This window comes from Eutrigla gurnardus (genome assembly GCF_963514095.1).
Source record: "Eutrigla gurnardus genome assembly, chromosome: 9".
In the NCBI taxonomy this organism is placed as follows: domain Eukaryota; kingdom Metazoa; phylum Chordata; class Actinopteri; order Perciformes; family Triglidae; genus Eutrigla; species Eutrigla gurnardus.
The window spans coordinates 23,513,587-23,539,203 of NC_139923.1; the positions used below are offsets into that span (position 1 = coordinate 23,513,587).

The following is a 25,617-nucleotide window of genomic DNA, read 5'->3' on the forward strand; positions in this document are numbered from 1 at the left end:
ATATATAGGTAATTAAAGAGTTGATTTACAATTGGTTTTCCCTTTGCCAGCATGGAGGTGATGTTATCTAACTTCCTCTGAATCCGTGTCCACTATTAACCTTAAAATAAGAGTTTAAATGTCAGATTTTCTCCGTGGCCTGCTGCTGCATGCAGCGAGTGCTAATGATCTCTGGCGACGGTCCAAACTCTGCCTCGTGATCTGCTGTTGGATATCACTTCCACATCTCTCAGCGTGCAAACGATCACAGGAGTGATTCTTGAGGAGGAGGCTAGAAAGCGTGATGAATCCGCCTCCCCCAGAGCTGGAAGCATTATTCAAACTGCGTGCGGTGGTGGTGGGCGGGGTCGTAAGGCCGAACTCCGGCAAGATTTAATGAGTGAAAAACTGTTAAAACATTACATTTGATTACTGATTCTGAAACCTATATTAGGGAATTTCATACACATTAATACGTATCTAGTTCACGTTGTATCATCCCTTATCTCTTTCCAATTATGCTGATGGGATTGTCTCGGAGCATTAATCAGTCGGGGCACAGAGAACAGAGCTCTGGGTTTTTTTCATGATTAAAAACTGCGACTGTTTGGAGCCCAGATGAGCTTCTTTACACACAAGAGAAGGTTGCAACGTCACATTAATATTCGGCCACAGGAAAAGAAAAAAGGAGAAAGACTCACTGCGGTGTCGTCCTCCCTGCTGTCGCTGGTGTCCTCGCTCTTGTGGTGGCCGGCCGAGGAGCGAGCGTCCCTCTTGCGGCCGGCGTCCGTCCCCTCCGTCTGTCTCTCTCCATCTGGGCCAAGGTGAAAACATGGACAACGCTCAGAAAGCCGGCGAGCACCGTTATCGCCCCCCGTCGTCGTCGTCATCCTCCTCATCTCCATTTTAATCAGCATCATTAGCAGCATTATTGTCATTCTCGTCTCCATCATCTCGATAGCGTAATTAGGATCATGAATATCTTTATCGCGGTCAACAACAATTCGGAGCTATCGCTCATTTCTTATTCCCACTGAGTCTCTCCAGTGTAATCAAACCCAGATAAAAGTTTCCAGAGAGGAAAAAAAGAGATTAAGTGTAAAAAAAAAATGAAATAAAATTGGAGTTGGAAAAATGAAAAGAGACAAGAGAGGATGGAAAAAAACAGTCCAGAGGGGAAATGAAGAGGAGGAGGAGGAGGGAGATGGAGAAATGGGGAGACATAAAGAATAGCTTTCCACGCTGTGAAGTGGAGCTGTTAGGATGCTGTCATGCCACAGATGGATTATGGGAGTTTTGCTGCACAACGATGACAGTTGACTCGGCCGGGAAAGAACACACAGAATTTAAATCCACTCATTACGACGGTGTGTGTGTTTTTTTTTGCGCGTCCGTCTCGGAGCATATGGTCAACACTGCCGTCTCGCTGCCAGCAAAACACACGTGCACACACCTGCTGCCACGGGGCGATCGAACCGGACCACAATTCAATACGGCGCGGCCGTAACGGGATATTCAGCACTTTTATGAGCGCGGGGCTATTTGGAGTTTACGGGGAGCGAGTGGATACTCCTATTCCTATAAGAGCTTCAACCTCTACGAGGAGTTCATATAAAAAGGGAATCCATATCCCACATGGCTCACAAACACACAACACTGCTGCGGCTCGGATGGTCGCCACGACAACCTCGTAAAAAAAGAAGGGGAGGGTCCTTTATGCTGTCCCAAATGCATTACAGTGAAAGTGGTTCATTACGATCTGCTGACAGGTGGGGGGGGGGCTGTAGTGTACGAAATGTATACAGCCACACACACACACACACACACACACACACACACACACACACACACACACACACACACACACACACACACACACACACACACACACACACACACACACACACACACACACACACACACACACACACGGATGGATTGTGATTAAAAGACAGAATGAGGGGTATGAGTGGCTATAAAGCATAATGAGAGCTAATGGTTTTCCAATATGTCCCCTTAACAATGAGTCTGAGTGGACTGAATTATACGGGGGGGTGTGTGTGTGTGTGTGTGTGTGTGTGTGTGTGTGGCAGGGTAGAGCTACAGGGAGATTGATGGGGTCAAGAGGAAAGATACAGTAGAACTACGAAGGAAACACACGCAGGATTCAAACGTAGCAACGCTGGAAGTTTTCCTCTCCTGCAAGTCTCCGGCAAACATCGTCTGGAATGATGATTTGTTTTCCCTCATTCGTTTGAGTATCATCACGCCCGTTTCCTTTTGCAGTGTCACCGATTCCAACCGTGATAAAACTGCGCTTTGATCTGAAAAAGCACCTTTTCTCTTAACTAAACATCCCTCTACTGTATTTCCATCTTTCTCTCCGATTGTGCTACGTCATGTCTGCTTCCGCTCAGGACAAAGTCGTCCCTCCAAAAGCGAGATCAAGAACATGATACCAAGTAATAAAAGTCAAGACGAGGCCATTCGAGCCACAGGAACGACGCGGTGGAAACCGCGAGTCCGCAGCCCGTCTCGACACGGAACGCTGTAAGTACGTCCTTCAGGGTCGATCAAAGCTCCGGCGGATCAAAGAACCAACACCAAAGAGCAGCCGCGCGCTCGACTTCGTCTGGACTTTCCTGCCATTGTTGAGCCAAAAATACCAGGACGCTTCAACTTCCCCGTTTTGATCTCGCGGTGTAACTAAACCCTCGTTGGTGGACGGACGGGTCAGTGACGGCGTGTGTTTCACAGGAAGGTATGTCTGAGAGTTCAGGACGCCCTCGTAGTGACATTTCTGTTAACATCACATCCTCCAGCGTGTCTGAATACAACAGGGATATTAAATGAAAGGATATGACACCGACTTTGTTTACTTTCGCTTCATTTTTGTTGTTTTTTTGTTTTTCTTCCTCTCAGTAAACACGGCATGAGTCAGCGCATGAGTCAGCACATCTACCCCGTAACCATTTTATCTATATTATGAGCAGGCGAAGCTCCGGGGAGCCAGGTGACTCACCCCATTTACCCAAATGATCACCAGGAATGAGCAATATTCAATAGATGGTTAAACTGATGGCCAGTTTATACCCTCAATAAATAGATCAGAGATTAATAGCGTTGAGAGTCTGACGGAAACAAAATCACCTGGAAACATCCAGACGACGCAGAGCGACAACATTCGGGAAGCAAACTTTCAACAAAGAATCGGCTTTCAAACGGTTCCTCCTCTTCCTCGGCTCCCCCGAGCGTTGTCTTTTGAAGTCGGAGGAATATAATGTTTGAGTGAACTTCTTATTAAGCACTAAGAGTACAAAAAAAAATAAAAAATGCATCTCGGCACGCAGAGCCAGAGGAAAACGGCCTCATCAAGTTGAGTGTAACGTGGAAATAACTTTCCGCTGCTATTTATATCGTTATAGTTACATTTAAATCATTAGAGCTCCATTTGCGGAGTCTCTTTATGGGGATAAATGTTTGAAGGGGGGGGGGGGGGGGGGGAGAAAGAACATTCACTGCTAATATATTCTTCTAATAAATTCTTGAACAATCCCAAAAGGGCAAGATAATGAGAACGGCAAAGCACTCGTAGTTTGTGTGTGTGTGTGTGTGTGTGTGTGTGTGTGTGTGTGTGTGTGTGTGTGTGTGTGGAAAGACGTAGTGGTGCAAATTTGAATGAGTCATGAATAATGCCCCCCCTGCTAGCAGGAAGTAGAGGTTTGATGAACCAATCAAATGGCAGCAGTGGTGAGTCAGCCATTCAACCCGCGAGGTGAGGTCCCTTACCCTACGTTGGGACCCTGAATGCATTGCTATCATTTACACACACACACACACACACACACACACACACACACACACACACACACACACACACACACACACACACACACACACACACACACACACACACACACAGAGAGAGAGCGAGTGAGAGAGAGACTACAATACAGCGTTGGCGAGGTAACTCGGACACCGTGGCGAGTCGGGAGAGACGGTCCCGGGTCGCCGGACTGCGACGACACTTCCTCAAGCCTCCACGCCGGCTCTAATGAAGTAATGAAGAGCAGACTGGCAGGTTAATGGGAGCCAATCGACTAACAGCTCCGCCGGCCGCAGGAGAACAGGCGGGAATACTAATCGTTTAGGAAGCTTCCACTCTTCTGTTCTGCCTAATCTGTTCATGCCCCCATTAAGAAAACTACAGCACTATTTACTGTGCAGATAAAGGTGGCGGAGAGCAACTTCTATAACCTTCAGAGGGAAGAGATAGAGACCAGAGTTTTTAGGAGTGTTTTACAAAAAAAAAACGGGTTTTATCAAAGGTTGATGTGGGTGTAATCTGGAGATAGAGACACGGATTCCAGCTTCCTCTACTTTTGAGAAATGACTAATAAGTTCACCTTGTCTGGCTGCCCTTTAAAAACTAATGATATTCTAAACTCTATAGCTTCCACCTCTGCGGCTGTCAGAGTTCTCAGAGTGCCGAGCTAAACTTTCGGTGCATTTGTGCATGTATATGTATATGTGTGTGTGTGTGTGTGTGTGTGTGTGTGTGTTGGGGGATAGAGAGAACGACAGAGAGAGGGAGAGAAAAGGCCGATTTAGTGTGCAGCATCTCCGTGTCTGCTTTTATCTCCGAACAAGACTGACAACAAGCAACGGGTTGCAGAGCTCCACTGTACGTCAAGTGATAGTGACAGAATGGTGATGCAGCAGAATGCTAATGGCAGAATCAAAGAAGCCGGCGCAGCAGCAGCAGCTACGAGAGCGGGCGAGGAAGGGCAGTTAGAAGAGAAAAGAGGAGAACGTTGAATAATATCGCGGACGTAAATAGAACTGAGGTGGTTTAGTAGGATAAGTTAAGCATGAACCTGAGAAAGTCCAGTCAGGACACGTTAGATAATAAGGATCTGTTTCATTATCGCAATTTATTTGCAGCGTTTTCTGTGGAGTGGTTCCTACTTAGTCTCCTTTTGAAAAGGCACAGTTGAGCACACTTAATGCTGGATGTTAATGGAGGATAAGTCCCCGAACACAGCAGGAAAAAAATACAACCTTCATGGTTTCAGATATAGAAATGTTCCAAAGAAGGTCAGAAATGGATTCGTTCTCTTGGTTTACATTCAAAGTTTATTTTTCTACGGTATAATTCTGAAGCTACCTCATAGCTATAAGTTTTCATTATTTAAAATGTAAATATATTCGGAAAATCCAACCGACATCCCCAAAACATTCATATTCAAAACAGAAAAAAGCAGAAGATTTTTTAAGCTTGAGACATAAAATCTTGATTTACTGATTTTTTTTCATTTCTGTTGAAATGGAATAATAATTTCAGAACTACATTGTTTTCTGTGCTGCTGTCACATAAGGAAGTGATCCGATATGTGACAGAGAAACAGTAGTAATAGAGTAGTAGAGGCGCTGGAAACTCTCCATATTTATTTTGATCCAACCCAACAGCACCTTGCACTGGCAGCAGATTTATGTGAGCCAAGGTTTCATATCAACCTTTCCTTCAGTCTCATCCCAGAGAAGTTTTATTGGATTGAATCACAGACTAGTGGAGCACACTGAGGTCATTGTGAGATTATAAAGACGGTGGATGTAACACTCTCATTGCTGGAGATCTGAAAAGGGATTACTGGTCAGCAAAACATAAGTTCAACATCAATGAAGCTCATCATCTGGTATCACGGGGCCTCATTTGTGCGAGAAGATTCTCACCCTGCTGCCAGCACGTCACATAAAAAACAAATCAAGATTCATCGCCGCTGCGGCGTTCTCTTTTACCGTCTTTATCGTGTGACCCGGCACGGTCTCCCGCCGTCGCCGCTTCGATGGTTCGATGACCTGAATTCACACGTGCACTTCACGAGCCGATGCTCGGTTGTCCTGCCATCTGCTCCCGACCTTCCTCGCTGCCAAGACGGTTTCTCCTGCTAAAGTGCAGCCGACTGCACATTTTTCCCCACCCCTTTTTCTTCATCACGCTAAAATCCCGGAGGCCGGAACAACGGCCTCCGACGACTTCACCTAACTTCAATCAAAGTTGCTGAGCTCATGCGCTAGCACGCGGGTTTTTACAAGCGAACGCACCTCTTGACCTCGTCGCGCTGGTTAGCTGCTTCGGAGGAGTCGGCGGTGTGCGTCGCTAAATTGGAAAGGATGGATAGGAAGTGAAAATAAGCACTCAGACATGTTGAAAGAATGAGAAGACAAAAGAGTTACAGGGAGAGTGCACGGCAACGGCATCCTGTAAATTATTGACGGGGTTGATCTCATTGACTCAACGAGTAGTCTCTCTCTCTGACGTCGGCCGTACTCCACTTGAGCAGCCAACGTTAAATACACCGGTCGCCTCCTCTCCCTACGTCGAGGGGGGGGAGATTAAAATTGCATGGGGCGACGAAACAAGAGGCTTTTCGGAACACAAGAGTGGGAGAGAGTGAGAGAGAACGGGAGATTAAGTGTGCAAAGGCTTGAGAATGCAAGAAGGTACAGGGAGGGGGGGGGGGAGATTAAACTGGAAGTCAAGACTGGAAGAGAAAGTCGAGTGGGATGCGAGTCTGAGAGAGAAGCGAAGATTAGAGTGGGAACCACCGCCGTTCTGCTCACGTGTTCACTCATTCAATCACTCGTTACTCAGTCAGCCGTCGACTTAGTCTCTCGCTCGCTCTCGACCCCCAAAAAACGCTCCGCAATCCATTTTCAATACGCCGCCGCTCTTTACAAGCTGACGCTCTGCAATCAGTCGTGCCATTATAAGAGAAGGTTGGCACAAGGCGACAGTGTAGTTCCTTAATGACACCGTTTTGGCGTGGGGGGGGGGGGAACACGTGCGTGTACGCAGGGTGGCATGGTGGGAGGGGGAGGGGGGGAGGTTGAGCGTGTAGCACTCTCCGGCCAAATGGAGCTGCCTAATTATAGCAAATAAACTGCAATGATCTGTGCCATTAGCCGGTCAGTAATGAAGCAGAGTGGAGGGCGGCTGTGAAACTGATAAATGGACCCGGCTCTGAGTAGTGCACTTCCTGGCCTTTAGTCGGGCTCTGACAACACGGCCTTTCCGAGGAAAGGGAGAGAGTGCATTAAAACGAAATGGCGTAACAAGGCTTCGGAGACGAGATAAACAGAGGCGAAGGGACTGTGATGGAGAGGGAAGACGGAGGAGAGAGGGAGGGTGTAGTAGGAGAGAAAGTGTGCTTGTAGGCCTGTGGGTGTGTAGGGCAGAGAGAACGAGGGACGGCAGAGATGCTTAATGCGCCGGAATATCGGTCAGGGGCAAATAGGTCCCACTCTCCCTCTTTTCCAACCCTCTCCTCTAAGCTCTTCACTAAAGCACTTAGTAAAATTCAAATAACAAAAAAACAAAATAAAAAAAAAATGCTTCGGATGGAGAAACACAAAGCTCCGAAGGCCCACTGCACTCGAAGATTAACGGACAGCCGGAGAGAAAAAGGACTGTAATGCAGTCAGGCTACACACACACACACACACACACACACACACACACACACACACACACACACACACACACACACACACACACACACACACACACACACACACACACACACACACACACACACACACACACACACACACACTGATTCTTAGTGGGTATTGTTTTTTTTAACCAGATCTAATGAATAGAATCAATTAAACATTTGCATCGTTGAGATGAGTTCACAAACATCGGGGGTGTTGCCTGCTGCATTCACAATTAAATTATTGACAGCATCTACAGGAGAACGTCTACAAATGTGATATCTGCGACCCTCCATTCATGCCTATTAACCCCTACTTACCACGGTGGAAATGTGAAGGGTCGATATAGAGTACAAGTCCACAATCAAAAAGGCTGTGAAAGCCAGGAAGTGCTCCCTACTCCAGACCATCTGGTCTCCGTTGAGGTTCATATCCCTCTTGCTCTGTACTTGAAACTTAAACACACACATTATCCGCTCTTGAGGCCTTTTTCACACTGACTGATGGCAGCTAAACAGTAGGAGGCGAACGCCTAGAGGCTCGAATACAGCAATCAATGTGCATGATGGAGTATTTGTAAAGAAAATCACCACGTCTTGTTTGATTGGCAACGAGGAACAAAGAGAAAAAGATGATAGATTTCTGTCAATCTCCCGTCTAGTTTGGAATTTGTCCAAAGGCTGCAGAACAGAACAGTGTGATCCCTCTGAAACCTGCCAGCCTCCTCTCCCTGCTCCACTCTAAATGGCTGTCTGCCCCCCCCCCCCCCCTCCCCCCAAAAAACCCCATCTCCTCTTGCTGCTTGACGCCCGAGGCCTCTGTGAACTCCACTGGCTGTCTGGAGGCCTGTAAGGTCCGGCTTTGTCTCCTACTCTGGGTTACCATGGAGACGACAGAGCGAAAAGGGAAACATTTCAATCACGATCGACGGGCACGAGATATGAACAAACAGAGGCAGAGAACGACGCTGCAGAGTCGTACGGATGAGAGACCAGCGTTGATGGGCTTCACCGCTGCATGCGCCTCCCAAAAGCACGATGCCTTGTATGTGCATGTTGTCACATAAAGGCTAAACAGTTCTCAGTCTCCACGATGTTAATTATGCCCCTTTGAGAAAGTCACACACTCATCCTCAGCAGCCCCCACAGTTGCCGGCGACACCCAGAGGCAGCTCGTCCAATCACAGCCGAGGAGATAAGGAGGCTACTCTGAGCCGCTGCAAAGCCACAACTGTCACAGCTGATGTGTCACCGGGGAAGGAATTAGAGACGGCATGCCGGGGTTGCACACTTCCTGAGCTCCCTCCGCTCATTAGCATACATTTGTAAACAAAGAAACAAAAAGGGCCTTGGTGCCGGGCTAACGCGCCGTCACGATATTAGCCGGAGTCGAGCGGAGCATCTAAATGAGGTGAGAGCGCTGGAGGAGACCTCGCTATGATAATTCATCCATCTTCCTCGCCGCTGACAGCCGAAGCCGCTGCGTCGGGAGGCCTGCATCCCAAAATATATAAAAAACGTACACTCGATAAACTTGAGAGGCCCGGGCTTTCGAATCTCGTGGCTCCGAGCTCCGTGAGCCAGAAATAAAATTGAAATGACAGAGCAAAGCAACATTTCTTGCGGGAGCAACAAGAAGAGGAGACACAGAGGTGTCGGGGAGAAAAAGGAAGAAAAAAAAAGGGAAGCGGGGAGAGGAGGAGGAAAACGGAGAGTTTAGCTACGCCTCACTAAAAGACGGAGACAAATTGTATTTCAGAAAACCACAAAACACTTGAGACAAGGCTGACCCCTAAATAACCTTTTTCTGTTTACCATCTCGCTCTCCCTCCAAACACGATTTCCTTTCTTCTCTCACCGACCATCACTTCTTCCTTTTCTCTCCCCTTTTTTCCCCTCCTGATCGCTCTCTGGAGCTGCGATTAATACCTGAATATTGTTTCTGTGTCGAACCCCAGTGTTGTAATTATCCTCTACCTGGTATCCGATTATCGCCGTGCCAAGGAGTCATTACTTTCCCGATAGCATCGCCCGTGTGCCGAGAGAAAGAGAGATAAAAGATGTGAGGAATGAAAAAAAAAGTAGTGATAGTGGTGGTGGTGATGGGGTTGAGCATGAGAACACAAGATAAAAGAAGACAGGAAGAGGGAAAGGAGGAGGCTCACAAAAGGAAGTGTGTTCCAGACAAGGAGAGGAAAAAGGGAGGTGGGCAAAGGAGCAGGAGGACAGGACAAAATAATAGCCTTGTCTTATCACTGTACGGTGATAAATTCCCTTCTCGTCAGGGAGTCGCTGCCCCGGCTGGGGGCCAGGCCTGATGACAAACCACCTTCACCCTGCGCCGGAGCCCCGGCTATTTATGATCGGGCAACTCATACGAGCCGGCCAAGGAGCCAGCTGGGCCTCCATTCGTCTTGGGTCCCGAGTCGTCACTCCTGGGACCTGGTGACAACCTCAAATGGGGCCCACTCCGTCACGTCCCACCCCTCCTCCTCCCGCCTCCTCCACTCTGACAGATACTTCAACACATCATCTGCCGGTTACGGGTGATGAGAAGCGCTCGCCGCTGTCAACCTGCCGCATGGGACGGCGGCGACACGCGGATTCAATGGATTAGTTCAATGACGGGATTCTTTACAGCGTGGATATTTCAAAGTGCTTCAATAGAATAATATCACACAGGAAACTCATTACACAAGTACTTTTTTTGGGAAACTTGCCTCCTCAGCGTCTCTCTAATGAACAGTCCAATTATAGCAATACTTAGCAATTACCGACTTTTTGAGGTGCGCACCAGTATTCAGCTAAGCAAACAGGATTACATAATCCCTGAGAAAACACATGAATGAAAAATGTAATGTCTGCTCCCAAGTCATCACTCATTTACCCTGCTGCTGAAAACCCCCACGGCCCGCTGACCCCCATCCAGTCATGAAGAACACAGAGCTCCAATAAAGGGAGAACACAGGACTCCATCAAGCAATTAATTCATGCTAGCTGCTACAATTGTTTGCTTTTTTTCCCCTCCTTGTGTCTGTTTACCCGTTTGCATATTCCAGCTTGCGGTAAATTATTCATGGGTGTTCCTTTTTCGTATCCTCCAGCGACAGCGGAGGCTGGCCACGCTGCGAATACGAGGGCAGCGAGAGGAGCCGCTGATCGACATCTCCGGCGATGGTTGGGAAATGAAAGGGAACGGATGCAGATAACAGGTGCAAACACAATTTGCAAGTGGTTCAGACTTGGTTAGGACTAGGGGTGCGAATCTTTGGCTTCACGGCGATTCGATTCAAGGACATTTTTTTTTTTGGAACGATTCGATTCTGTAACTTGTAACCAAAATTCTATATTCATGAAATAAACATGCAATAATGCGAGTGAGACTATTTGTATTTTTCTGAAAGGTGAAAAAATAAACAGACAACAGAATTATTTTTTTAACATATTTATTCTATAAAAAAGTAGTCCTGCATAATATTTTATGCTGAATACAAAAATGTAATGCTCAGTTATGTTAAACATTATTCAAAAGACTACATGCTGGCAGGGGAGCGAGTGTCTGAAACGTATTAAAACATTAATCATAAGTAAGAATCACGATTCATACGATTAAACGCATTTATATCGATTATTGGTGAAGCCAAAACGATTCATTCTATTTATTTATTTTAGCAGATCGATTTAGTTGAATCGGACTGACTGACAATCGATTCATCGATGCATCAAATTAATCGCTACACCTCTCGTTAGGAGTGATCCAGAAGGTTTTCACTCTAATTGGATCGTATATTTCATTACTTTGTAGTGATTTGGAGTTCATAATTATGTGGCATTAACTTGTTTGACACTGCAAGGCAAATATTATTATGCAGTTATCTCTGCAACTGGAATTATAGGCTAATATTATTATAAATGTACTCATAAAGGCTAATAATGTCACTGTTGATGTTCCGGTCATCGATCACATTGCTGTGGCGAGATTTTACTCTTTGATGCAAATTACATTTCCAGCCACACGGGGCAGGATATGTAGCCTTATATGGTGTTATCTGGCCGTTACTTATGCAAAGGTGGCAATCGTCGGCAATGTTTAGGTGGGTGAAGTAAGAGAAAGTTAAAATAGGAAAATGTCTGATTGTAAGTGGACTGTTTACACAGACACACTGATAGGTCCGCATCTGCATTTCATGGTCTTCATCAGCAGAACTCTGCTAGTAAGAAACAAACAAGTGTATCATTAAAAGAAAAATGCAATCATTGTGGTTTTAATCACACTTGGAGGTTGCGAATGCAGGTGTGTATCATCTGTATCTATTTTGGATGCTGTTTGTTGCTTACTTGTTATTTAAACTCTTTTTCCGCACACACTAAAAACCCTAGGATACATCTAGCGTGCTGATCTGTTTTCTGATGTAAAACAAAAAAATAACCCCAAAAAACGGTGTATTTATAAACATCAAAGACATCAAACGAGATGAGACTGTCGAGGCAAAAAAAAAAAGCTAGAAGGAAATAAATAAAAACCAACGCCGCTTGTTGGTATGCGAGTAATTGGGAAAGCTATCTGACAGCTCCGCTTCCGTTTTCGAAGGGATCGTCCAGGGAGGTGGTGTTACGAGGGTGAGTGGAGGGTGCAACAAAATCATTTTAATGTGCTTAATTGAACAGATGTCCAGCTTGCTCAGTGTTTGAGCACCCGGGCAGGGCCTCAATCGATGCCTTTTTCCACTGATTCGCAGAGCCGGATCACAATGAGTACGAGCGCGGTGTCAGAATATCTCAGGCCTCTGCGTCTCCCTGCTTGGCAACATCCTTAACGAGAAACAAGCAACACAGAATAAATTGGCTAGATGCCAACCGACACAATGGGGTGTCATGCAAGTCATAATTCCACAGGGTCTTTCCCAGAAAAAAAACAAAAATAATGATGCAATATTTTGCTATTTGACCTATAATTATTACATTGTCATGATTATTCTTATTATTCTCATTACACATACGTTTTTATAGCTAAGTATTCTTCCACTTTGTAGTAAACATATATAGATATTTCCATGTTTTTGTGCAGATATACTTCATTAATGATTACCCTCCCTCTGTGTGTGTTGTTATCAGAGCTTCTCCCGACATAGCCGGTCCAGTGGCTAACTGTAGTTACAGTCGATAGCATCACCTGTCAGTACGTTTGCTGTTAGTTGTACTGCTAGCACTGTTAGCACCGTTAGCTGCCGGCCATGTTGAGAGCTGTTGAGAGGCAACCACAATGCTCCCAATCTTGTATCTCGCTCCTTTAAATAGGACACTATGCTAGCACAATTCACCACGAGCTAGCAAGCCAGAATGCTAGCTCGTGGTGAATTGTGCTAGCATAGTTCACCACGAGCTAGCAAGCCAGAATGCTAAACACCCGGATTGAGGGATGTATTCTAACTTTAGCTAGTACCAGACAACTCCTGCAAAGCATTTCACATTTCCAGGTGTATGAAAAGGGGATTCAACCTCGACTAACCCCTTCAGTAATACACCCTCGGGCTGCAGCCTGCAGCTCCTCCAGTATTGATGCATGTGGACTCCTGCAAACCGATTTCATCCTGCAACTTGGGGAAGAAACCAATCCCGTGACTGATCAAAAATGTATGTGATTGTATTACATTTCTTGTGTTGCATGTGCAGGGCTGCCAATTTATTTTGGAGTGAGATCAGTGCATTTCACGAGTCGACCTTCTGTGATATCTACAGCAGGGGTAGGGGTCGTCACACTTCAACCTGCAGGAATTTTATTTATAAAGTTTCAGCAGCTAAATTCACACTTTTAAAGCATTTAAAAAGGTGAAAAGCCAAGCCAATAACCATAGAAGGGTAAGTATGGTCGATCAGCTTCTTTGCCAACCTCCAGACATCACAGCCTAAATGATGCTGAATAATCACCTAACTCAGTTAAAAAACAATCTTACAATTTTGCATCCTTCTAAATGAGCATCTGTAGAAAATTGTTGGTCAGCCAAGTTGCCTTTTTTAGTCAAATTTGTCTGGATGCCAACTCACTGAATCCTGTTTGGAGGTTTATGATGATTTTTCTATTGACAATTTCTATTTGATGCAATGGATTCCTGAGATGGCACTTGCTGTTCTACATGCAAGGACAGTTGTTTGCTTTTTTTTTTTTTTTTTTCTTCAGTTTTTACCAAGTCAGCAGTAACTGAGATTGTTGCAAGGTTTTAATATCCTCTATCAGATGTTATTAGTTTTTCCTCTGTGAGAAAATGGACTTGAGGCATGACAGCATGTGAAAAATGTCTCTTGGTCAATACATAAGAGTTGGCAGCCCTGAATGTGTCATCTGTGTGTTTGACTGGATGCCATCACATTAACATTTGTTTGCTACGGTGTGCAGACACGTCCACATGGAGTGGTTCATCGCTTCAGGACACTGCCGTGCGACTACTACAAAGTCAGGGACCTTAAGAAACTCCGTTTTTAATGAAGCATTTATGTTTTGAAAAATAAGTGTAGTTTCTTGGCTGGTATAAATGGGGGGAATGCCTAAATCCTTTCAGGGTTTATTTATCAAACTGCTAAAGGTGAGTTTTGGAGAGCTCCAGAGGTCTCTGAAGTTGGTGAAAAATTGTTGTTCAGTGTTGTAAGTGGCTGCAGTCCAGAAACAGGAGGTTAGCACAGTTTAAAATGAAGGTACACAAAATAAAAACATTGGTCAAAGATTATGTAACGCTTCATCATACTGTTTGATTTCCATTTAAACGTTCTTAGTTACCTCAAAACACAAATGCAACAGTAAATTTCCATCCCAGGTTATCTAACAGCAGACTTCATGCTCTGGTTAGGTGTTTTCATTTCCACTTCCCGTGCTTTCCCCCTATGTAAACATGTTTTCTTATTTATAGATCATGAGACATGACATCTTGAACAGAAGTGCTTCCTTACATTACCTTATTCCAGAGGAGAGGCGAGCAGAGGAGCCACAGCTTATTCATCTGTGACTGATGTGCAATGTGTTACGTTGTGACCCGTATCTGAACTCTGAACGTCACTATGCAGCCATTCATGACCCGCTGAGCCGACCCAACCGTACTTTTCTCCTTCTGTTTAACCAGAGGCAACGTGAGAGTGCTATAACGGCTAACGTTGTGGTGGAGATATGATGAACAAGACTCCACTCTGCCAGAGTCTGTGGACCCCAGCAGTCGTCTCCCTTGGCAACCAGTCATTCACCCTGTAGGAGGATTTAATGCTGAAAACCGCCGCCTTGGGCAACCGCGTTGACCTGAGCATGAGCTGGAGGCAGAGAAGCACATTTCAATCTGTAACCCGTGGCAACGCTCATCACACTATCCTGTCGTTGGTGTACACACCTGCTGTAGAACAAAAACAAAACCTCCCCAGAGTCCTGAGCTTGTATTAACCTCACAGAAACCTTCCATCCTCTTTCTTTCCATCCTTCTCACTTCCTTTGAGCTATTCAACATCAGGTTAAAAGTCATAGCATTTTGTGAGACTCTCAATTGCCAGGAACAAAACACCTGTGCTAAATCTATACGTTGCATTCAGGATAACTGTAAATAAGTTGAGTTTCTCACAATATAATTCTAGACAAAAGCCTGTTCTGCTTTGGTGAAAGAGCTTTTTTTCTCTCTTTTTTTTTTTTTTTTACACAGAAGTTCTGCAAAGACAGAAGACACTTAACCGTCATGCCAGAAAACACGGCCCTGTGGAAAGCAGCAGCGTGCAGACAGACGGGGCTTCTGCTGCTGTTGCTAAACTCATCTACTATGCATGAAGAACAGCGGAGCAAAGAGCGCACGGACCACAGGGCAGGGTGGCGGTGTGTAGGTGGGAAAAGGGGGTGGGAGGGGGGCACAGGAAGACAGAGATGTTAAACATGCATAAAGTATTCTCCAGCGCTCTGCAGGCACCCGAAAAAAATAAGTGCAAAATTAAATTGTACTAAAAAGAAAATACACGGCAAGAGGATCAGTGAGAGAGACGCGAGGCTGTGGGCAGAATAACACTGAGAGAGAAAGACGAGCCGAGAGACAGACAGTGGGAGGCATGAACGGAGATAAATGGTAAGAGACAGAGGAAGTAGGAAGAGGCTGAAGGAGCGAGACAAGGAGAGAGAAGCGAGGACAGTGGCAAAAGTAATGAGATGAGAAAGAGGGTGACCTTAATCAGCCTTTCGAGAGCCGTGAGCACGCAAGTGCACGCGCGCAAACACAAAAATACCTACAGACCTGGCGGGTGTGTGTTTGCACAGCACTACTCCGTTTCATTACAGGCCCATTTCCCCCACCTAATACCCAGGCAGAAGCCGGTGATAAGGAATGTACACAGTCTCCTCTGTACACAACATCTCATTTGAGCAGAGGAAATTGGAAAGAAGAGGAGAAAGGGAGGAGAGCAGGGAGAGGTGAGAAGGACGGCAGACGAGGAGGGGAGGAGAGGACGGCGGCGGCGAAGGAATGTATGCCGGAGCGCAGAGATAAGCAGCGGTCCACCTCGCGCAAAGGTGTGGGTTTAAGATTGGGTTGGACGAGTGGTGGAAGGAGGGACGAAGAGCGGTGCTGAGGAGAGAGGAGAGCGGGATGGTACACGGGAGGTAAAAAAAGACGTGCTGAGAGAAGCAAAATCTACTTTTTGATGCGTCTCAGCTGCAGGAGGAAAAAAAAAAACGAACACATCTGGAGGACTTCAGAGCAAAAAAAATTAAAGTGGGTTTGATGGAGAAGGCGATAATGTAGAAGCATAAATGCAAAGATGATGCGACACCCACAGCAGAAGAACTCCTCGTGGCTTAACCGGGGGTCAAAGGAGACAAAAACAAGCAGCAATGACGCAAAAAATGCACGTGATGCTCATCGGTCAGGACAACAGGCCAGCAGCGCTCACACTTCTGCAGGGGGGGGGGGTACAATATTACTTATAACACAATACCAAATGACTGTGGGCTGTGTCAGGGGACACAAGCAACACCAACAGCCAGCTAGAGAGTGTGAGAGAGAGAGAGAGAGAGATCACAGAAATAGGGAGCGAAGGGGTAAAAATCTTACTCACCACAACATCTCTAGCCATAAGGAATTCGGCCCAATTTGTATTCATCCGTGCAAACAGGGGCAAGCGACCGAGGCGGATAGCAAACACACACACACGCATGCACTGCAGGGTCCTCACTCTGGGCGTGCAAACACACAATGATACAGTGGGGCCGAAGAAAACGAGGGAAGAGCGCGTTAAATATCCGAGTCGAATTTGGACGTTGCTTTGGAGGCAAAAAAAAGTGTCTTCAAAATGAGTGTGTGGATTAAAAACATAGTGGATGTATGACGGGATTCTTTCAATGCATAGACGGCTACGTTTGCGAGCTAAATCTTCGGTTTCGTTCATCACGAATAAAACCCCCAAAAAATGTAAACGTGGATCACATTTTACGAAGTCCTATGGATGAATGGATTCCTGCAGTGTATCTGAAATCCATCTCTACAAACAAAAAATCCCATTTGCACCTGTAGCAGCCTCGGACCCATCTGTTAGCGCCCGGCGGAGCATCCATCACGGGGGCCTTAATGGCGGACCGATACTGTCAGCTGCTTACTCCTCTGGATGAATGGTAGCGCCTGCTCGCCACCCCTGACCACGGCGGCGCTTGACACCATAAACCAGGTCAACTTGACAGAAGATGGAGAGGGCTGCTGATCACGTGCACGGGGACAGATGCAAACACATCTGTGTATTCATTTATAACCCACAGCATGTCAGGAGGCCGGCCCCTGCTTATTGCTGAATCTAAAATCAGACGAAAAAAGGGGGAAATTATTGTGTTTCTGCCCCCCTCCCTCCTACATTTCCTTCACTGTAATAATAACAGGGGGGGACAAAGATGACATCTTACTGAAAAGGGCCCTTAGACAATCAGGGAAAGGAGATGCACTGTTATTATCAGAGAGAGCTCTATGGCGTGATTATTGCTGCGGCAGCCAATTACATTGAAGCCGTGATTGTGGGGATTTTGTTGATTCCCTCTGTGTCCTCGCAGCCAGCTGAAAAGACACACAAGTGGCCGGATGCTCTCGGCCAATCGAAGCGGTCTACTGACTACTCCTGTTGCATTTAGGCACAGTTAGACAGCAGGAGACCACAAAGTAATCCCCCGTTGTACTTCTTCTACCAGATCGACCAGACTGGCAGCCTACAAGGTAAGAAAACAATCCCATATTGGTGCTTATTTTCAAATGAGCCAAACGCAGACGGCGTGTCGGACACGGCTGGTCGGCGGGCAGACAGACAATCGCCGGGGAAACCATGTTTCTATTCACAAACACAAAAAGAGCCTTGGAGAGAGAGAAACCTCATCCTGCTGCAAATCTGACGATGCCACTCAAACCTACCGTTCAGCCGTGAAAACGCGCAGCCAATCTCCATGAAGTGATGCGGAGGCGCACAAGGGTCAGCCTCGTGAGTTTGCACAAGCGTCTGCAGTAATTTGCAAGACGAGCGCCGCGCCGGTTACGTGAGGGTCGTCCTCGAGTCGGATTTGATTATCTTCATGCCGTCGGGAGACGCTGGTATTCGCTTGTTTACACACGAAGGCAGAAATAACATGTATTCTGAATAACTCATAATAAAAGTGTGCATTGCCTCATATTAGAGCGTTTAATATGTTTCTCTCAGCTGCACCAAAAATCATGAAAGACTTGAAACTTTTTGGGGATGAAACAATCCATATAGAAAGTTTTTTGAGTAGCCATTCAAGGACATTATTTTTTCTCTCTCTTTTCAATTCAAAAGACACCATTCAGCTTGAAGTGCTTCTCAAACACATTCATGACTGTCAGTGCTTTCGCTTGGTTAAACAAGTCTGACAAACGCTAAACACAGGAGACAGTAAGAACTATTGTCACAAGTATAAATTGTTCTTTATAGCTGCGGCGTCGCCAGACAACAGAAGCGGGAGAGATATAAACGAAGAACACCTCTATTGAAACACAAATTTAAAGACCATAAACGCAGAACAGAAACGTGAATGTTTTCCCTTAATCGCGTTGTGCACAACAGAAAAACAATCCGAAAAACGGTGGTGTGGACAGAATACGTGGCGTCTTTGTGTTTATCCACATTAGCTTGGACGTGGCCTCGGAGAGCCGGGTTTCGGAGCAGGTGAATAAAGGAAGAGACGCCTCTGGGGGCCGTCTCTCTCCTCTCAGTGAAAGTACAAAGCGCTGTTATCAGCCCTCATGACAATACGTTTGGCGAGGCAGCGCTTGTGATAAAGGTTGAAAGAAGAGAGAAAAATAGAGACGGAATCAAACCCCCGAGGCCTCGTGTCTAGACTTAAGCCAGCACCTTGGTAATTATATTTTCAGTGTTTCATTGCTGTGTGTTTTGGTCCCAGCAGTTTGGGTTTAAGAGCGGTCCCAGAGACCGTATAGCAACATCCCTGCAGCTCGCAGCTCGGAGTCCCCGGGTTCCCACATTAGAGCCGGACCACCGCACCGCTGCCTTCCTTTCACCAGACAACCACAAGGTCTGAGCCCGTCGGAGTCCCTGCCTCTCTGCCATCCCGGGTCAGGGTTAAGTAATTGGCTGGCACCGGCCGCTCACCTGCCGAGAGCTTAACGCTATACAACGGGCGGCGGTAATAATACGGCGAATCTGAGCAGCTCAGCATATTTGAAGTAAAAGCACTCATGGGGTGCATGCTGGGTATATGCTCAAGAAAAAAATGTATCTGGGAAATCTGCCTCTTAAAGATCACACATTTTTCTTCATCAGGCGAACGGGCCGGGTGCGTCTCTGGTGGGCTGGATTTCATTAAACGCCCGGCTCCCATCTGAATTGCTGTTCGTGTGAGTTCAAAGCCATCGATTTTGCACACCGCCTCCGCAGGAAACGGAGAAAGGAGGGGCGCCCGCGTGAAGAAACAAGTCCCCATTGATTCCCCCGACGGCATGAAAGAAAGAAAAAAAAAAAACACCCCGGCACGTAGAATGTGACACAAGGACAGTTAGCTCCTTCCTCTCATGATGGGTGTTACTAATCAAGTTGACAAACCGGCAAAGCAGCGGCAGGATCGCAGCCTTCTCATCATGTGTGTTAAAAAAAAAAGCTGCTCCGGCGGTGCAAGAATTTTACAGACTTTACCTCATCACATCTACCCTGCATTACATCACAGACTATGATGCAATGCTTGACGGTGGTCCAGCAAAGCAATTTATGCGGTAAAAGCTTCCCATATTTGTATGCGTGTTCAGAAATATATGATCTAAAAAAAAACCTACAAGGATTATAAAAAAAACAAGCTATGCCATCGTAGCCTTTTGTTCCCACAGGATCATTAACCTACATCAGGCTCCACATTAAACATCAGCTGGTCAATTTGTCACCCCGGTTACCCCCCCGCCGCGTCCCAGTCAATGAGCCAGCGTGCTAATAAACGCATACTGTGACAGCGCTCACGGCAGGAGTATTGACTGGCGGGTGTTTTGCCTACGATGCGGCGTGATTATCAAACAGCTCCTTCCGCATGAACGCTATTCATTTCACACGGGAGGGAAAAAAAACGCCTTTTTGACTTTCAAGTCACCGTGACCTTTGAATTCATGCATTATTAGAAGCCCGCGGCAAAGTTATGACTAGAGGTCGACGGATAGCGCCTGATGTAATCACGATGGGGTGGATTCAGTCATTAGAAAGGGAACATCCTGACGTGTGATCGTTGGAATATGTATGTGTATATAACGATGTGCTGGTGTGCCCAGCATTACTTTAGTTGTGCTTCCTGTTATAAACGCTCTTACAAACCATTAAAGTCCAAGCATATGCAGGAGGGGAAGGAGAATCCTAAATTGTGTGCTAAAGTTATCTCAAGTTTTTTATGGAGTGGAGAATTGCCTCTCTGATGGAGTCGACATTTAAAAAAAAAAAACAGATTTTAAAGTCTGTCAGGCATTTATGGCCGGAGCTCAGTGAGTACCAGCCCCCCCCCCTCTCGGCTATGAGTGCCATTTCATGGGGTATTTAACAGTTGTTTGCTTCATTATAGGGAGCTCCCATGCACACAGATATTTTTGTTCCTCACACTGTGTACGGAGCCTCCATGTCAAACGGTGACGTCCGTCCCCGTGGGCACGATGCCTCCGCTAACGATCGTTCCCGAAAACGTCTTATCTGAGAATAATCGGCGTGCTGCCCGTGGGCCTGGCTTACATCATCACCAGTCTCCCTCTTCTGGCTCTGATGAGTCTCTCTGCCACCCAATGTGAGGGGGGGGGGGGGGGGGGGCGCTGGGCCACGGAGGGCAAACCCAGCGGGAGGAAGTCTCTCTCTCCCTTTGTGCGATTCAATATCACGCTTGTGTACCCATGAATGGATGCCAAGACATTTGAGTTCAGAGCCAAGGAGCCGCGGACGCTTTAGCGAGGACCTGGTGGGTTTCGGGGGGAGAGAGCTTACGCGCTCACACGCAGTTTATCTTATTTGGAGAAATAAAAAGAGGATGTCGATTCACTCACGAAGAATCAATGTGGAATTAAGAGAGTCTAAGGGGGTTTTGAAACGCCCTTTACATCCAGGAAGAAAACTTCAGACTTCTAAAGGAGTGCAGAGAATCGAACGTCACCTGAAAAAAAAAAAAAGTAATGTTTTTGATCCTGCAGTTTTATTCTATATTCAGAGCAGCCTGCTGTATAAAACCTCTAACCCTTCTGCTCATACTCGCTGACAGTCCACACACCAGTGCACATATCCCTCTGTGCTTACGCTGCTCTCGGCTTGGCACGCGGGTAGGAAAGGGGAATTGTGAATTATGAAATTGGATTATGAGGTCTGCAATTCACTGAGCCCTATATTGTCTGTCAGATACTCCTGAGAATATGGCGAGAGGAGAATATATTATTTTGGAGAAGAAGAAAAGTAATAGTACAGCTAGTGAATTGGCACGGTGGTAAAAAAAATAATGAGTGGGCGCTTTACGGAGCTATGAAGAAACAAAGGTTTGGCACAAACAAAGAACAGGTCCTTAGCAACAGTTGCCTAGCAAAGTGTTAAAAAGAAATGTGTGTTTATATTGATGGAGGGCCGTCGGGGTTTGCCGTCTTTTCAAGAATCCAGCGGTATCCGAAAAAACTCATCGCATACAACCGCACGCTTTTTGAGAAATGAACTCACTCGTGAATATTTGTGAAGAATACACGAGCGCGCCGACACCGGGGTGAATTGTCTCGTTCTGTGAACACTCTGCCACGCCGGTTAATTGGTAGTAAAAAAAAAAAAGAGGCAGCAAAGCGTGACGAGAGAATTCCCCTCTTCACTCCGCCGCCTGCATTGTTACTAATGCACCTTTACAGAGAACGCGTGTGTAGACGGAGCATGCAAAGAGAAATTATAATCATGGGAAAAAAACATGTCTTTTAACCCCAGAACCAACATGCACACACGCGGCGCTATAATTACTTTTGGTTCCTGAGTGGGCTACAAACACGCGCTGATGTCTTAACCGTTAGTTACCGTAGCGACCATGTGGGTGGGTACAGCTTCCGCGTGGCGCTGCGAGGCTCGATGTGTTTGTATGGCCCCCGAAGCCCTGTGACACCCCAATCAGCCTAACTCTCAATTAGTGCATCAGAGGCATTTAAAGAGGAAACACCGCAGGGGATGCTGGGAGCCGAGGAGCAGAGAAAAAGCACCAGAGGGCCAGAGAGACGGGGAGGGGAAGGGGCATGTTCACACAACTAGTTTGAACTTGAATTTTTCTTTTGGCAGCTTATAGTGTGGGGCATTTTTTTTCTTTTTCTTTAAGCTGCACATTTGGGGAGTTTAACGTACGGAGTTTGAAAGACAAACACAAACAGCTTCTGTGGATTTATCTTGCACCTGTGGGTTTGTTTGAACGCGTATTTAACGTTCCCATCACAGATAACCGGCTAAACAAAACAGCATGACAGGAAAATCTTACAGGAAAAAAATCCATCATCGAAGAGGAGAAGATGTCACAAAAGCCACAGACGGCCGGTCTCTGCGGTCCATAATGCAAGATTATTTTTCTGTCGTCACTTTTATCATCTGGAGGAAGAAAAACAAAAAGCCCTCCTGTCATTAGTTTCACTCGGATATTTAGGGTTTTATTTAAAGGGTCTCTGTGGGGAGAAGCAGAAAGGATAAGTGACATTTTCCCTTTGGTCCGGGACAGACTGTCAGACAACTAAGGTTTGCATCCCGATTATTGCTTCACATTGTCTAGAGGTGAAATATTACACGGAGGCCTGCCGTCACTCCAAAAAGCCTTTGTTGTCGGGGCAACGGTGTGGGATGGGCGGAGACGACTACAGCTTCCCAGGGAGAGTTGCAGGTTAAACAGGCTCCTACTCTGATTGTTAATTGGCTACAGGAGGGTCCTGGTCCAGGTCCTGGTCCGGGTCCAGGTCTTAATCAACTATAAAACACCTCAAGTGGAAAAAAGTTTAGCCCCGTCTCTAACGCTGGCCTGCTCTCCTCCCTCGTTCATTCTCACACTTACTGTGTGTTCGTCAACTCCTCAAACTACACACTGATGCTATTACAGCGTAGAAAATCCCCACGGGGGGGAAATCACCTGAAGTATCATGGTGTGAGGCAGGCTGTCGGGAAAAGTACACAAAACACCGACCCCAGAGATCAGAAACTGACGTGTTTCTTTTAATTGAGTAAAGTCCACAAGGTTGAGGTCGGACTAAGTGAACATTTCACCCCGGGGTGATGGACTCCCTGCTCTGTATTCTGGTTTGGCTGCGTAGCTCCGAGCCAGAGAGATAATATTCCTCAAACAGAGAGCAACAGGGGGCATCGGACCAGAGGTAAACATCTACAACACTGTATTTACAAAAAGGTAAAATCAATAAGGCGACTTTTCAGAGGTTGAATCATGTAGCATCCTTCTACCTATCAACCCTTTCCCATCATTTCTCAATGCCGATGCTCGACCAGATTTCGGCCGATGCAGCTAACCACTCGTATTGGACATTTTTGGATCAGGGGCAGGACTTTTGAATCTCAGCAGGGACACTCTGACCTGGATATTTCTCTAAAGTAAGAGCTGGCAGGACGAGCCTGCGATGCCACAGACCTGGAGATGCTCAGCCGAGTACAAACAACACGCGGCCACTCCATCTTTAGCTCGACTTTTAATCTAATGTCCACTTCATTCATGTTCCACTGCTCCGTGTGGGTGTGTGTGTGTGTGTGTGTGTGTGTGTGTGTGTGTGTGTGTGTGTGTCCACAGGGATGCGGTGTCAAACTCAGCTGACTCACATGTAGCCGTGCGAGTCAAACCCGCTGACAGGAAAATATGTTGCAGCGGAAAGTGGATCCAGGCTGCAGGTAGTTTCACCGTCCTTCATATAATGGTTTGAGCACACGAAAACACCTGCACACACACACACACACACACACACACACACACACACACCCACACACACGCACACGGGCCTCATCTATATGGCACTCCACTCCTGTATCCGATGCATCTTTTCCTGTGTGTTCAGCAGGTTTCAGGGTTTCCTGCACTGATGTTCGCACATCCCACTGCCGGTGTCTGACAACATTAACGTGATATAAAAACGCCCCTCCGTGGCGCCGGAACATTTGTATTCTCTGCGAGAAGCAATAAAAACCTCTGTGGGATGTGGTTTAACAGGTCTGTGAGTTCTCAAAATATGCACAGTCCACATTAAGCCTTTTTTTTTTTTCTTGAAATGAATCTCTTGTGACAGCTGGAGTCTGATGATATTCTCCCGCCTCTATTTGTCATGTCTCCTCCGCAGCATCGCCACCTATTTTCCTCGCAGCTGGAAACTCGGAGGGTAAATCTGAATCCTTCCAGAGTCGGAATCCCTTCAGCTTAAATAGGGAGGCAAATCCAGCCCAACGAAATGTGTGCGTTTGCACGTTTTGCGTGTGTGTGTGTGAGTCAACGCCACAGGTGGCGATTCCCACAACCCCGGAAGGAAAAGAACCTCGGCAGCAAAATGGGAATCCCTGGTAGCATGTGAATGAGCAGAGGGTGTGTGTGTGTGTGTGTGTGTGTGTGTGTGTGTGTGTGTGTGCCAGCAGGCATGACAGGGGGACAGCAGCCTGCAGCAGGACACAGGTGCTATTACACACACAAACACACATTCTCACTGTAGCTCAGAAAGCAAGATAGATGCTGGTGGTGGTAACGGGCTGGTGAGAGAGAGAGAGAGAGAGAGAGAGAGAGAGAGAGAGAGAGAGAGAGAGAGAGAGAGAGAGAGAGAGAGAGAGAGAGCGCTGCCTGTTGATGGAAGGAAGTCTTGATAAACAAGCGTCACAGCAGGGCGGGGCTTCAGGGCCTCTTCTAGCTACGACTCATTGACTTCATTCACTTCTGTAAGAAATATCCGAATAGCCACACGTTTGTTTGTTTTTTTTGTTTTTTTTTTTAAGAATGGCCACGCCCCCCGACCGGCACTGATCTCGCGAAGCAGTAATTAGAGTAGTAGCATAATGCCACACGCTGTTCCCAGGTTATTTCCGTCCTGCAGTGAGGAGACAGCACACACACTGAGGGAGCTCTGATGTCGGGCAGAAAAACCCAAATCCTGAACCGTGAACACAAAGTGTGTGATAAACATTTGTGATAGAAGTAGCTGGAGGCGGGTTAAACGTACTGCAGCACGGTTGTGTCATCGTTAGAAAAACCTGTGATGTCACTATTGCAAAATCACTAAAACATCACGTTCACCTGTAATATGATTGGTCGAGACATCCATGTGCTTAACAGCGCTATTTATTCCTCACAATCTTCAAAATACAGCGCCCTAACCTTTGAACCTTAGAACGCCTCCATTCATCAACATTCTTGCTTTTAGGCGAATCCTTAACGTCGACTGGAGGTTCTAAACGTGTTAGTGTTCGTAACAGATCTAGTTAGTGAAGACGTCAGGGTAAGAGGGCTTAGAAACAACGCCGATATGTCTGGAAACAGATATTTCGTCAAATATTCTCATCACAAGACGTTCCTCTCTCACCATACTAATGAGAGAAAGTGGATCATTACCCCGAATCTGTTTCACAAATAAACGCATCGTTTCATCCCAATTACAACGTGTTGCTGCAATCATCAGGTTTGCGTCAGTGA

The 25,617-nt window shown here is 46.4% G+C and overlaps 1 protein-coding gene across 1 annotated transcript in view; it reads right to left on the reverse strand.

The window, feature by feature from the left end:
- The window catches only part of b4galnt4a (beta-1,4-N-acetyl-galactosaminyl transferase 4a), a 113,101-nt gene that overhangs the window by 76,100 nt on the left and 11,384 nt on the right, over nt 1-25,617 (reverse strand). Inside the window, exon 2 of the mRNA XM_084016988.1 lies at nt 681-793. Coding sequence (XP_083873114.1) covers nt 681-793 — 113 coding nt within the window. The remainder of the gene's footprint in view (nt 1-680; nt 794-25,617) is intronic.